Source organism: Notechis scutatus, chromosome 6 (assembly GCF_049901735.1).
Source record: "Notechis scutatus isolate UNSWTSFEM ecotype Mainland chromosome 6, rNotScu1.2, whole genome shotgun sequence".
Taxonomy (NCBI): domain Eukaryota; kingdom Metazoa; phylum Chordata; class Lepidosauria; order Squamata; family Elapidae; genus Notechis; species Notechis scutatus.
In genome coordinates, this window is record NC_142014.1 from 25,831,070 (window position 1) to 25,846,765 (window position 15,696).

Below are 15,696 nucleotides of genomic sequence, written 5' to 3' on the forward strand. Positions count from 1 at the left end.
TGAAAAGCAACAACATCTGCAAAATTCATCTAGGGCGATTCTGTCATGCCCCTGGCGGAGACTCTGAGGGAGAGGAGGAACAGCCAACAGGGAGTGGAAGTGTGGCTCCGGAGGTTGTGGAGGAGGCTGGGGAAGGGCAGAGGCCAGCTGGGCAGTCAGAGGAGGACCTAGGCCCATCCTCTCTCCATCCTAGGGCACGCAGGGAAGAGAGGATAAAGGAGAGACATGGTCTACTGGGGGGAGGAGAGGGCGTTGATCCTCTTCATGGGCTGCAGCTGTGACAACTGGATAAGAGGACAGACGTGTATGGGCGAGTGCTGGAAACAAAGCATGGAAATATCTCTAGTTTATGGTTCCTCTCTGAGTTTGGTGTCTTTCCCAATGTGTGTTATCTGTGGATGTCCTCCAGCCCTTATCTTGCCTGGTTTGTGTTGCTTTTTTTCTTCTTCTTGTAACTGTTTGTGTGGGAGTTTTTTGTCTTCAGTCAAGAATATTTGGAGCTTGGAAGCAAAGTGAAGGAATAAAAGGGGCTTCACCTGTTTTCTGTGACTGTGTTTGTTTTGTATCCCACCCTGGGTCATCACAAATTCATTGATACCAGTGGTAAAAAAGGCAGATAACTGGATTGACTTTTGGAGAAGGTAAGTTTATCATGGCTATTAAAAATAGAATCAAATGTTTGTTTTCAGAGAGTTTGATCATGGGAGAAATAATTGGAGGGGGCGTTATGGGCGTCATTCCAAGTTCATTAACTGCTACTAGTGAAACTAAGAAGAAAGACAAGGTCAGCAAGAGTAAAGCCACAAATCCAGAGGAATTATTTAAATACTGGAAGCCACAAAAGTTCTGCAGTTTTTTATCCCTAGGAAAAGTGAAATAATCATAGGAGGAGTTAAGTAATTTGTTTATTAACGTTACTTGCCTTTAGACCAGGGGTCCCCAACCCCCGGTCCGTGGACGTACCGGTCCGCGGAACAACTCCCTACCGGGCCGCTGGCTTGCTGGGCGCCGCCATCTTTTTCATGAAAAAGTGCTTCCGGTGAGCTTTTCGGGTAGAAAGCTCACCGGAAGCACGTTTTCATCAAAAAGATGGCGGCCAGCGCTTCCGGTGAGTTTTTCCGGTAGAAAGCTCACCGAAGCACATTTTCATCAAAAAGATGGCGGCACAAGCGCTTCTGGTGAGCTTTTCTGGGTGAAAGCCATTTGTTTATTAACGTTACTCTGCTTATCTGATGAAAATTTACAACTCCGTGAGGTCACCGAAGCTTACGCTTTCATCAAAAGATGGCGCTACCAGCGATGCGGTACGGGTCAGCGGCGTAAAAAGGTTGGGGATCACTGCTTTAGACCACTTTAATCTCATAAAGGGCTTTAAAGTTTAATAAACTTTAATAATTAAGTCACTTTTACTGAAGTAACTTCCATAATAAAAAATTTTTAAAAACCCAGAATCTACAAAATTTAATATTTGGAACGATATAAGATTGTAAGTCATAAATACTGTAAAACCCATCTACAGAGCATCAGGTAAGAAACTGAAAAATAAGGAAAATGGAAACAGCAGGTAGAACCAATCGTCATCGATATGTCTTACTGTGATCCAAGTGGTTGGATTTGATAATCTTTTCAGAGTAGTCAGATATACTGGAGCATTCAATCTGCAAGAAAGAAAAGAGAAATAAAAGAAGCCCGACAATGAAGATGTCAGATGAATCAAATTGTGTCAGGGGTGGGCTACTACTGGTTCGCCCCAGTTCAGGTGAACCCATAGCTAACAGGTAGCTAATTTTATGGCCGGTTCAGGTGAACTGGCAAATCCCATCCCTGGCTGGCCCCATCGGCCCCGCCCCGCCCTGCCAAGGAGTCTCCACGTGGCCCGTTTTGGATCTCAGGTAATTACAGGGCCTGTGCAATGGCTCATGGAGGGTGAAAAATGGGCCTTCCAGAAATTCAGGAAGGCCGGAAACAGGTTCCAGAGGGCCTCCGGACCCTGGGGAGGCCGTTTTTGTCCTCCCAGAGGCTTGAGGAAAGCCTTCGGAGGGCAAAAATCGGGCTTCCCAGAAGTCTAACTAGGCCACACCCATCATGGCCGCACCCACCCAGCAACCGGGCAGAGAACCAGTTGCTAAAATTTTTGAAGCCTACCCATGAATTGCCTATGCAGAAATCATAAGCTTATTCCAGAGAAGCTGTTCTACCAAGACACAGGTTCTAGAAGGCCTTCACACCTTGTGTCTAGTGGAGGGCTCTCCAAACTTGGCAACTTTAAGGCTTGTGGACTCCAACTCCCAGAATTCCTCAGCCAGCATTCTAGGAGTTGAAGTCCAGAAGATCTTGTTTGTGGTGGATTGGAAAGAACATTTCTGTTAGTGGCAGGGCTTTTAACGCACTTGAAAAGATCTTGAAAATTCAGAGAAGTCTTTTGTAGACTACGTGAACCATTTGCACTACTCAGGTGACCCTGAGGACAGAGATAAACCTCCAAGCATCCTCAACGATCCTCTAAAAGGATGCAAATGGCCAGCTGTCTGCAAGGAGTATAAATCCTTCCATTCCCTACTATCCTTTCAGAGCTGAAGAAGCTTCTCGGATGGGAAGTGAAAGATCTTCACAGAAAAAACAAGAAAGTCCAGTTGTCTCTTGAAAAAAAGCACCTTTTGGGATCTCTTGCACTGGCAAATAATTGCGTTACCAATGAAAATGTGAAGTTTCTTTTTCTTTTTATTCAACTTCTCTTTTAATATGTAGTAAAAGATTCACAAAATGAGAATGGATCTATTTTTTTTAAAAAGGAATGCACACAGGCGGCCAAATGAATGTGCTGAAGAACATCCTCAGAAAGATCTGAAGATGATAGTCCTCATCAGGTGCAAAACACATGGGAACGCTCAAGGAAAGGGGTACAGGTAGTCCTCAACTTACGATTGCAATTGAGCCCCAAATTTCTGTTGCTAAGTGAAACATTTGTGAAATGAGTTTTGAATAGAATAGAATAGAATAGAATAGAATAGAATAGAATAGAATAGAATAGAATACCTTATTGGCCAAGTGTGATTGGACACACAAGGAATTTGTCTTGGTGCTAATGCTCTCAGTGTACATAAAAGAAAAGATACATTCATCAGGAGTTGAGAATCATCAGGTGCAACACTTAATAATAGTCATAGGGTACAATAAGCAATCAAATCATACTAGGAAACAGTCAATATAAATAATTAAGAGACAAGCGACAAAGTTACAGTCATGCAGTCACAAGTGGGAAGGGATAGGTGATAAGGAGTGATGACAAGATGAACAGTAATAGTAGTACAGACTTTGTAAATAGTTGAACAGTGTTGAGGGAATTATTTGTTTAGCAGAGTGATGGCATTGGGGAAAAAACTGTCCTTGTGGCTAGTTGTTCTGGTGTGCAGTGCTCTATAGCATCATTTTGAGGGAAGGAGTTGAAAGAAGTTTGTGTCCAGGATGTGAGGGGTCTGTAGATACTTTCACAGCCCTCTTTTTGACTCAGGGTGCAGTATACAGGTCCTCCATGGAAGGCAGGTGGGTAGCCATTGTTTTTTCTGCAGTCCTAATTACCCTCTGAAGTCTCTGTCTGTCCTGTTGGGTTGCAGAACCGAATCAGACAGTTATAGAGGTGCAGATGATAGACTCAATAATTCCTCTGTAGAACTGGATCAGCAGCTCCTTGGGCAGTTTGAGCTTCCTGAGGTGTTGTAGTTTTTTTTGCCTTGTTTTACGACCTTTCACCCCACGGCTGTTAAGTGAATCACTGCAGTTGCTAAGTTAGTAATACAGTTGTTCAATGAATCTGGTTTTCCCATAGACTTTGCTTGTCAGAAGGCTATAAAAAGAAGAGATCATGTGGCCCTGGGACCAGTGGTGGTATTCTACCGGTTCAACCTGGTTCTGCCAAGCCGGTAGTGCTGATGAGCAGTGGAGACCCAACCAGTTCTCTCCGCAGCTCTGCTGTTGGGCCCACCCACCCGCCCAGGCTCCCATACCCACCCTTACTCCATGCTTTTGAAGCACAGCTGCTTTGCGCAGCACACCAGATTGCCACTGACAGGGAGAGTGCAGGCTTGCAGGAGGTGAGTTGGAAAGCCTCTGTGCCTGTGCAAAGTGCATGTTTGGCACGTGCATGCATGCAAAAAAAGAAAAGGAAGGAAGGAAGGAAGGAAGGAAGGAAGGAAGGAAGGAAGGAAGGAAGGAAGGAAGGAAAGAAGGGAGGAGGAGGGAGGGAGGGAGGGAGGGAGGAAGGAAGGAAGGAAGGAAGGAAGGAAGGAAGGAAGGAAGGAAGGAAGGAAGGAGGGGAAGGAAGGAAGGAAGGAAGGAAGGAAGGAAGGAAGGAAGGAAGGAAGGAAGGAAGGAAGGAAGGAAGGAAGGAAGGAAGGAAGGAAGGAAAGAAGGAAAGAAGGAAGGAGGGAGGGAGGGAGGGAGGGAGGGAGGGAAAGAAGGAAGGAAGGAAGGAAGGAAGGAAGGAAGGAAGGAAGGAAGATTATAATGAGAAGGAGGGTCTCAGGGAAGTCCTGCCTTAGCATTTGGCCACCACAGGTGCCCCCCTGCAACACGAGTCCCATATCATGTCCACCAAGGCCATGCCCAACCCAGCCACATCCCCCACCCCGGCCCCTGAAGTCAAAAACAACCCTGATGTGGCCCTCGATAAAATCAAGTTTGACATCCTTGATCCTGTCCAGCCCCCGGCCCAAACAGGAGACGCTACACCTGTGATGGCAAACCTATGGCACGTGTGCCACAAGTGGCACGCAGAGCCATTTGTGCTGGCACGCAAGCCGCAGGCAAACTTACCTCATTGCGCATGCGTGTGCCTCACCGCTAAAAAAAAATTCGGTTGGTTTGAGGCCTTTTTCGGCCTCCCAGAGGCTTGGAAAAAGCCTCTCCAAGGCTTTTCAGGGCAAATTATTGGCCCATTTCGTCACTTCCTGTAATTCCAGAAGTGATGAAGCGGGCCTATTATTCATCCTGAAAAGCCTTGCAGAGGCTTTTTCCAAGCCTCTGGGAGGCCGAAAAAGGCCTCAAACCAACCAAAAAATCAGCTGTGAGTTTCAGTGCAGGTAAGAGGGTGGCGGGATGAGGGGAATTGCACATGCATGCGCAGGGGACATGGGGAAGGGGGCACGCCTTACATTCTGGGTGCTGGCATGTGAGTGCATGTGCACTGGCGCATGTGCAATTTTTGGCACAGGAGCCCAAAAAGGTTAACCACCACTGCCCTACACCATTCCTGACAGATGGCAGTCCAATCGCTTCTTGAAAGTCTCAAGTGATGGCGCTTCCACAACTTCCGAAGGCAAAGCTGTTCCATTGGTTGATTGTTCTTACTGTCAGAAAGTTTCTCCTTATTTCCAGGTTGAATCTCTCCTTGTTCAGTTTCCATCCATTATTCCTTGTCTGGCCTTTGGGTGCCTTAGAAAATAGCTTGACCCCTTCCTCCTCTCTGTGGCAGCCCCTCAAATATTGGAAGACTTTGCATGCATCCATGTGCCAAACACTTGCCCGCCAAACCGGTGATAAAAAACCTTTGAATCCCACCACTGGCCCGGGACGCTGCAACCGTCATAAACGCGAATCAGTTGCCAAGTGTCTCATCTGACCATGAGGATGTTTCAGTGGCCGTAAGTGTGAAAAACAGTCATGAGTTGCATTTTTTTTTCAGCGCCGTTGGAACTTCGAACGGTCACTGTGGTTAAGTCAAGGAATCCCTGTACATAACTGTACATGCTGAAGCTGCTAAAGCCAACTTGCGCCAATTGAAGCCTCTACTTATTCATAAAGCCAGTAATTTCCTCCCTCCTGCCAATCGTTGATAAAGAGGGTGAAAGATCAAATCTTGGAGTGCTCCAATTAGTATTTTACTCCTGGCTGAAGAGGCGTCCTTGATGAGCGCTGGCTGAAAATTATTGTCTAGCCAGACAGGTGTCCACTCAATCGTCACCCCATTCTAATCTGCAGTTAGCTAGCTTGCTCATCAGAATATTGTGGGCTCTTTGGTCAAGGGCTTTGCTGACAGGAAGAGAGCATTCCTACTAAAGAACCCCGTTGATAAAGGAGAATATTTGTAGCTCAGGGTTGAAATGAGGGGTCCTCGGTTGCTCTCTGAGCTTGGTTGTTTTCTTGCAGACATTTCGTTACCCAAACTAGGTAACATCATCAGTGCTAGAAGGGATTGTAGAATAGAGGAGGAGAGGGAGGAGAGGGAGGGGATCCTTAGTTGGGTTGTTTTCTTCTTGCAGATGTTTCATTACCAAACTAGGTAACATCTTCAGTGCTGGAAGGGAGTAGGGTTTATGAAGAAGAGGAGGGGAGGGGGAGGGGGACTGTGGGGTCCTTGGTGTTCCCTGAGCTTAGTTGTTTTCTTGAAGATGTTTCATTATCAAATTAGGTGACTTCATCAGTGCTAGAAGGGAAAAGGGTTTATGGAATGATAGGAGGAGGAGGAGGAGGAGGAGGAGGAGGAGGAGGAGGAGGAGGAGGAGGAGGACTGTGGGATTCTTGGTGCTCTCTGAGCTTGCTTGTTTTCTTGCAGATATTTCATTACCATACTAGGTGACCATCAGTGCTGAAAGGGAGTGGGGTTTGTGGAGAGGAGGAGGAGGAGGGGGAGGAGGAAGGGGCTGTGGAATTCTTGGAGGAACAATGACCAGGCACCTGCCCACCAAGCTAAAATACTTCCCAGATGACCTCCCCAGTGCCAGATGTTTGGGAGTCCGGCTGGCAAATGGGGGGAAAAATTGCTGCCAAAGAAGCAAAACAACAGCTAGCATCTGTTCTCCTTACCCCATAGACTTTCTTGGCTCCCGCCTTGGCAGCAAACATGGAAAGGATGCCCGTGCCACTCCCCACATCCAGCACAATCTTCTCCTTAAAGACGTGCTTATTGTGATACATGGAATTTCGGTAGGTTAACGTGCGCACCTCGTCCTTTAGCATTTCCTGGGTTAGGGAAAAAAAAGACAGCATGCGGTCACATCAAAATCAGAATTTACATTGTTTTGCTGGTGACTTGAATCTTTCTCTGTCTGTCTCTGTCTGTCTCTGTCTCTATTTCTCTGTCTCTCTGTGTCTCTGTCTCTCTGTGTGTGTCTCTGTGTCTCTGTCTCTATCTCTCTGTCTCTCTCTGTCTATCTGCCTTTCTCGGTCTCGGTCTCTCGGACTCTCTGTCTGTCTCTGTCTCTCCCTGTGTGTGTCTCTGTCTCTCTCTCTCTCTCTCGGTCTCTGTCTCTCTGTCTCTGTCTCTCTCTGTCTCTGTCTCTCTGTCTCTCTCTGTCTCTCTCTGTCTCTCTCTCTGTCTCTGTCTCTGTCTCTCTCTGTCTCTGTCTCTCTGTCTCTCTCTGTCTCTGTCTCTCTCTGTGTCTCTGTCTCTCTCTGTCTCTGTCTCGTCTCTCTCTCTCTGTGTGTCTCTCGGTCTCTCTCAGTCTCTGTCTCTCTGTCTGTCACTGTCTCTGTCTCTGTCTCTCTCTGTCTCTCTGTCTCTCTCTGTCTCTCTCTGTGTCTCTGTCTCTCTCTCTATGTCTCTCTCTCTCACTCTGTCTCTCTCTGTCTCTCTCTCTCTCTCTCTCTCTCTCTCTGTCTCTGTCTCTCTTTGTCTCTCTCACTCTCTGTCTCTCTCTGTGTGTCTCTGTCTCTCTCTGTCTCTCTGTCTCTCTCTTCTCTGTCTCTCTCTCTGCCTCTCTCTCTCTGCCTCTCTCTCTGTCTCTGTCTCTGTCTCTCTTTGTCTCTCTCGATCTCTGTCTCTCTCTGTTTGTCTCTGTCTCTCTCTCTCTCTGTCTCTCTCTGTCTCTGTCTCTCTCTGCCTCTCTCTTCTGTCTCTCTCTGTCTCTCTCTGTCTCTGTTTTCTGTCTCTGTCTCTGTCTCTGTTCTCTCTCTCTCTCTCTCTCTCTCTCTGCTCTCTCTCTCTGTGAGTGTGTGTGTGTGTGTGTGTGTGTGTGTTTTTCTCTCAAAGCAAAAAAAACACCCATTGCCAATTTCGAGAGAAAATGCCCAGGGTTTCTATACCATGGCAACCATGAATATGTTAATCAGAGAGATCAACCTTCAAAGCATATTTTCTTTTATCCAACCAGCAGCTGCTCCATCCGTGTCACTGACGACAAAATTGTCATCGAGAACAGGATCTCAAAAAGTGCCCCCAAAATATCTAGAGCATTGGCTGTAATTAGTTTGCAGCACAGTTTAATATCGCAAGGCTAAGCTTTGGGTGAATGCCGAGCCTGTAAATTGAGCTAATATGCTTTAGTAAATAAATAAATAAATAAATAGTGTCACTTTCAGCTGCTCAACCCTATTTCTTGGCTTGCCACTCCAAATCCAGAGGATTCTGGTGCCCCCTTTCCCAATGAACTCATGACAGGTGGGTTCTTGACTTACAAGCGCTCGTTTAGTGACTGTTAGAAGTTATAACGCACTGAAAATATTGAATTCTACTGTATGGTGGTCTTGTTTAGAAGCCCAGAAGTACTGGCTTAAAATTAAAAAATGGTTGCAAGAGATCCTCAAGGAACAAATAGATTTGGAACCAGAATTATTTTTGCTAGGGATATTTAAAAAGAAATGTGGGAAAAATATAAAATATATAATATTACACATCCTAACAACTGCTAGAATTGCCTGTGCTCAATGTTGGAAAAATAATTGTATACCATCAGACGAATTGATTATTCAAAAAATAATGGCATGTGCTGAGATGGATAAATTAACCCTGATGCTACGAGAGAAAGAAGAGTCTGAATATTATAGAATTTGGGAAAAATGGTATGATTGGATTGAATTAAGACATATGGATGATGGAAGAATTAATGATAAGCAATTTATAGATTATATTTACACATATTGTATATATTTGTAAATAAGCACAAAATAGAAGTATATGAGATAGATATCACACACTGTTAATGTCATAATATGTATATTTTTTTAGGTTTTTAAAGATATAAAAGATCAATAAAGTTTATCTTAAAAAAAAAGAAGTTACAACGCACTGAAGATATTGAATTCTACTGTATGGTGCCATATGAATGCAATATCAGGGGTTTTTCAATTCAGTCGTATAGCATGTGAAGGGGGGGTGTTTGTGTTTTATTCTGTTTTATTTTTTAATGCATAATGTACACTGAACCTGGCATTTAATTGCATGGTACGAGGTGCAATGACAATAAAGTAAACTAAACTAAAAATGGGATTTATGAGCATGTCTCACTTCCGACCATCCCTTTGGTCACATGATCCAAATTCAGACGCTTAGCAACTGCTTCCAATTTATGATGGTCACAGGTCACGTGATCCCTTTTTGCGACCTTCTGACATGTTGGACCTCCAAGGTCCCTCCCAACTCTGTTATTCTATTCTATTCTATTCTATTCTATTCTATTCTATTCTATTCTATTCCATTCCATTCCATTCTATCCTTCTATTCCATTCCATTTTAATTTCCTCATTCTATTCCATTCCATTCCATTCCATTCCGTTCCATTCCATTCTATCCTTCTATTCCATTCCATTTTAATTTCCTCATTCTATTCTATTCTATTCTATTCTATTCTATTCTATTCTATTCTATTCTATTCTATTCTATTCTATTCTATTCTATTCCATTCCATTCCATCCCATTCCATTCCATTCCATTCCATTCCATTCTATTCTATTAATTCTACTCTACTCTATTGGAGGCCACAGAAACAAAACCCTAAAAGTAGCTTTTGTGATGCAGAATTCAAGGATTCTCTTGTGATAATTCTTTAAAGGTGAGAGAACATAAACCCCAATGTGAATGAGAGATTGAAAGCATGTGAGTGATGTGTCTTTTTAAGAATGACCTAGCCCAGCACCATTAACAAGCTGTGGCTGTCCTGGGAAGAACAAGCATTAATTCTGGAGAACATTGTATGACTTGGAGAACAACCGTTCTGCTTATTCCAAGAACGTGAATTGCATCTGCTTCCACGGAGCCTTCTAGCTGGCTCTCCAGGACCACGGTGAGATGAAGCACTATAAAAGTTTGGACATCCTGGAGTAGTGCTGAATCTTATAGATTAACCACCCACAAAGTGTCATAATATTGAGAGAGTTCTTTTGAAGACCACACTGAAAAACCAACAGCTTGACTACAATTGGCAAATGCTGTGGTGGAATGTAGTCTGGATTCCCAGGAGGGAGGGATTATGTCCCAGAGGACCAAGAGGCAACAAAGTTTAGCTAATTTAGTTGAGAGAAGGGAGTCAAGACAATTCCTCCCTAGAGATTCTCAAAGTATATCTTTAATGATGCAAGTCGTGGTTTTAGTTTAGTAAGATTTTTCTCTACGGGTAAGGAACCATAAAGGAAATTGCTTAGGAGCAACTCTGCATGCCTTTCTTCATTTTTAATGTGGGCCAGTGTGCGCATAGTAAAAACCATAAAGGTTATTTTTTCTAAATGACTGCAAGAAAGAAAGAAAAAAAATCAGAGAGCCCCAAGGACCACTCGTTTCAACCCCAAGCTACAAATACTCTCCTTTTTCGAGGAATATTGCAGTAAAACAGTTTATGATGGAATTCAACACATCTTAAGACATTCTGACCACTCAGTTCCTAATGTTTATCTGTGCTATACAGGGAGATCTTCAGAGACATATCTGCCTTAAAAGTAGCCCATGTTGAACTATACAGTTATGTCTCTAAATCTCTCCCTGCATTTTTAAGATCTTTTCAAGTGCATTAAAAGCTCTGCCACTAACAGAAATGTTGTTTCCAACCGACCCCAAACATTTTGGAATATTAGATCCAAACAAGGAACCCTTGTGTTCAAAGGTCTATGGAGATTCTCAATCATCCAGGTCATGGTAATTCAGTTGCTGCTGATCCAGTTCTACAGAGGAATGATGGACTCTGTCATCTGCACCTCTATAACTGTCTGGTTTGGCTCTGCAACCCAACAGGGCAGACACAGACTTCAGAGAGTAATTAGGACTGTAGAAAAAACAATTACTACCCACCTGCCTTCCATGGAGGACCTGTATACTGCACGAGTCAAAAAGAGGGCTATGAAAATATTTGCAGACCCCTCACATCCTGGACATAAACTACTTCAACTCCTTCCCTCAAAACGACGCTATAGAGCACTGCACATCAGAACAAGTAGACACAAGGACAGTTTTTCCCCCAATGCCATCAGTCTGCTAAACAAATAATTCCCTCAGCATTGTCCAACTATTTACAAAGTCTGCACTACTATTACTATTAATCTTCTCACCACTCCTTATCACCCATCCCCTCCCACTTGTGACTGTATGACTGTAACTTTGTCACTTGTATCCTTACAATCTATATTGACTGTTTCCTAGTATGATTTGATTGCTTATTTGTACATTATGACTATCATTAAGTGTCGTACCTTATGATTCTTGACGAATGTATCTTTTCTTCTTATGTACACTAAGAGCATTTGCACCCAGACAAATTCCTTGTGTGCCTAATCACACTTGGCCAATAAAGCATTCATTCATTCATTCATTCATTCATTCATAGTTGTTCCAAAGGTGCTTTTTCCAAAAAGCAATTGGACTTTCTTGTTTTTTCCCCCCTTTGAAAACATTTTGCTTCTCATTCAAGAAGCTTCCTCGGTTGCAAGTGACTGGTGGGGAATGGAAAAAATTATATTCTGCTAATAAGTGCTAATAAGTGAATGATCACAAGGAATATAGTAACTTCTATCTAATTATATGCATATTAACTCATAGAACGTGGCTGCTGCATTATTTATTCTTTTATTACCTACTCTTTCTATCTTCTACTAGTTGCACACTTTTAGTACCTTAGTACTCACTACCTGATTCTGTTGTCACCTGCTCAAACCCCCGCTCCTTTACCCTCAAACTAACCTCTATTGATCCCACCCCATTCCTAAGAGGTCTGAAAGTAGCATGCATAAGCTCATAATCGTGCCTACCGTCCCTGTCCTATTGTCCCCAATTATTAGTTCCTATTTCATGTATTTAAACTTATGTTTATTCTTATTTCTATTACATTGTAAGCTTTTGACAAAATAAATAAATAAAATAAGTAAATAAAGTATTATTATTTTATCTGTTGTTTTTGCAAAAGCACTGAGTGCTTTTTTACCAGAGACAAATTCCTTGTGTGCCTCACCACACACTTGGCCAAATAAATGTCTATGGAAATTCTCAGTCATCCAAGTCATGGTTGTCCCAAAAGTGTTTTTTCAACAGGCAACTGGACTTTCTTGGTTTTCTCTTGAAGATGTTTTGCTTCTCCTCCAAGAACTGAAGAAGCTTCTTGGAGGAGAAGGGAAATGTCTTCAAGCAAAAACAAGGAAAGTCCAATTGCCTTTTGGGGAAAAAAAAAAAACCACCCTTGGCTAGCTAAAGTGTAAAGTATAAATCCTTCCATTCTCCCGAATCAGTTGGAATTGAAGAAGCTTCTTAGAACTATTTTCTTTCTTGTTTTTTTTTTAAATTTTTAAAATTTTATTTAAGGCACATACAATTCATCTTCCATTTAACGGTGCGTCTTCTGAGTACAACTATCTTGTGCAATAACAATTAAAATTGACATCCATGTTCATTACTTTGGTATTAATTCTCTATTCTCATCAATAGAATAGGATAGGATAGAGTAGAATAGAATAGAATAGAATAGAATAGAATAGAATAGAATAGAATAGAATAGAATAGAATAGAATAGAATAGAATTCAATTCTTTATTGGCCAAGTGTGATTGGACACACAAGGAATTTGTCTTGGTGCATTCTCATCTTATTCTTCTCTTATTAATATACATAATATCTCTATTACTATGACATTCTTCTTCTTAGCATGTTTAATTCTGTAAACCTATTTTCTATATGTCACGGATCTATTAGCTCTTTTTAGCTTTCCTATTTTTTCTCTAGCCGCCGATAAAATAGTTCCCATATCTTATAATATTCAGATTTCTCCTCCTCTTTAATTGCAAGTGTTAATCTATTCATTGCTGCACATTCTAATATTTTTCTAATCACATTTTCATCCGTAAGAATCTCTTTGAGAAGCGAATGATTTTCAAAGGGGGGGGGGGAGTGAAAAACCCAAGAAAATCCAGTTGCTTTTTTGGGAAAAAGCAGCTTTGGAACTTGTGTTCAGAAAGAAACTAGATCCTAATAAACGCTGGTGGAAAATCACCGGCTGGCTCTTTGACAGCATCTCACACCTGACAGCTATTGTGAATTTCTGAAGGTGTTCCCATTGTTCTGTGTCTCAGGCTGCTCATGGGTGATGACCTATATCGGTTTTTGCAAAATGGGGCTGCAGCTGCAACAGGTCGGGTTTTTGTTAGGACTATTTGTTCAATATGTGTGTCTCCACATCTTCTTTTCAGGTGTCCCTGGGGAATCTCATCTACGCAACAGCAAGCCCGAAGACAGCTTTGGCCAAGACGGTTCTGAATTTATTTTCACAGGAGAATAGGATGAGGAGAAAAACAAATCACATTTGATCTTCCCTCCTGTACAATACTGCCAGCTGCCAAACCAGAAGCTTTGATGCAGTCTCAACGAATTGCAAAGGTAGAAGTGCAGAGGTGGTCTTCAGCAGGTTCTGACCAGTTCTGGAGAACCGGAAGTGGAAATTTTGAGTAGTTCGGAGAACCGGCAAATCCCACCTCTGACTGGCCCCGCTCCCATCTCTTCTCTGCCTCCCATTGAGTCCCAGCTGATCAGCTGGGTCTTCTTGTGTTGCCCTGCAGAGGAGAACGGAGCTGGAAAGCAGGTTAGTGGGGTGGGAATGGAGTGGGGATTTTGCAGTAACCTTCGCCTGGAGTGGAGAGGCAATGGAGATGTCAGCGTTCCAGCAAATCTCCACTCCAACCAATAACTCCAAGACAGGCATTGCTCAAAAGTTCCCTTTTATTTGGATAGTAACTGGCACAACTGGGAGAATCCCGAATCTGAAAATTCAGGGCTTCCTTGCAATAATCAAAACTACAGATCCAACCCGCTACACCCATCATCACATCACATGCCCCAATCATCATCCGCCCCTAATGAAGACTTCCCCTCACCTGTGCACACAATAGCATGACCTTGAACTACAAAAAGGATGCTATTTTGTCTAACCACACATACCCCAAGAACTTCCACCCTCCCACTTTCCCAGGCTCAAAATGTGGCAGCGTGGGAGCATCTGGTTTCAATATGGCTTTCAAAGTTGGCAGGGGATTTTGCAGTATCCGTCTCCTGCCATGCCCGCCAAGCCACGCCCGCCAAGCCATGCCACACCCACCAAGCCACACCCACAGAACCAGTAGTTAAAAAAAAATTGTTTGAATACCACCTCTGTAGAAATGGTAGAAATTCAGAGTCAACTGAGACCGTGTAATTTGACCGGGACAAGAGAATTAAAAACAAAAAGCATTCACACTTTGCCTTGAATCCTGCATTTGCTTATGAAAAGGAACCTAGGACACAAGCAGCGATAATGATATTGCTAAGACTTGTTGCAACGCAATTGGCTAACTCAGAAGAATACGGTGGCTAAACATTGACTCAATAATGCGTCAACAGTTTCAATACCAAAGCTGCAGGCTTCAGTTGGCAAACAGAGATTCCAGTGGGATCAAATTATACACAAATAGAAGGGAGGAAAAAGCTCTTTTGGAAAGCAGATTTCCCACTATAGAGAAGTTTACGGGATGAGGCCAAGTCTACAACCTACACAGAGCAATTCTGAAGAGAAATTACCAATAGGGTAATGCAAATTTTCCTGGATGTTTGTGGAAATTCTCAGCCATCCAGGTCATGGTTAACCTAAAGGTACTTTTTTTTTTCCAAGAGGCACCTGGACTTTCTGGTTTTTTTTCTTTTCTTTTGAAGACGTTTCGCTTCTCATCCAAGAAGCTTCTTCAGCTCTGACTGAATGGTGGGGAATGGAAGGATTTATCCTCCTTGCAGACTGCTGGTCATTTGCATTCTGTTTAGAGAGTCATTGAGGCCACTTGGAAGTCTATCTGTGTCCTTAGGGCCACCTGAGTGGTGCAAATGGGTGCAGAGCCTTCTTGGATTTGCTGTTTGTGGAGCTGTGTTTTCTGCAGGACGTTTTTTGCCCTGGGTCCCTTCACTGTTGAACATGGGCTGTTGGGGATGAGTCTGTGTTGTCTCCATCTCAAACTGAAATGCAAATGGTTCCTGTAGTCTGCAATCTTTCCGGAAATCTGTTCATACCCCAGCATCATTTGAGGGTGTTCATACATAGCCAAATGGCTGTGCAGATTTTCAGTCATCCACAGCCTGAGCCTGGGTTCAAACGTGAAGGGACCCAGGGCAGAAAACATTCTACAGAATAGTGGTTCGCCAACTAGTGGGCCAGGGACCACTGGTGGTCCATGAGAAATTTTTGGTGGTCCGCAGAGAAATGTCACTTCCAAAGCAATTAATCCAGGCTACGCGGGAACACAAGGCTGCGCCGCCCACATGGCCCAGGGGAAGGCAAGGCTTGCGTCGATTGCATTGCGAACAACACGAGGTAGTGAGGAGGTTAGGAATGTGGCTGCCTTGGAGGGGATGGGTGTGTGTGAGGGAGCTCTGTGTGTGTGTCTTTGTGTGTGTGAGAGAGAGAGAGAGAAAGAGAGAGGGAGGGAGGGAGGGAGGGAGAGAACATCACCACCAGCCCTCCGAGGTTAGATCGGATGTATATCTCTCTCCTTC

At 43.4% G+C, this 15,696-nt stretch overlaps 1 protein-coding gene across 1 annotated transcript in view; it reads right to left on the reverse strand.

The window, feature by feature from the left end:
- Positions 1 to 15,696, reverse strand: part of PRMT8 (protein arginine methyltransferase 8) — a 68,619-nt gene that overhangs the window by 33,017 nt on the left and 19,906 nt on the right. The window contains exons 3-4 of the mRNA XM_087967722.1: positions 6,802 to 6,957; positions 1,595 to 1,658 (exon numbers count right to left, since the gene is read on the reverse strand). Coding sequence (XP_087823848.1) covers positions 1,595 to 1,658; positions 6,802 to 6,957 — 220 coding nt within the window. The remainder of the gene's footprint in view (positions 1 to 1,594; positions 1,659 to 6,801; positions 6,958 to 15,696) is intronic.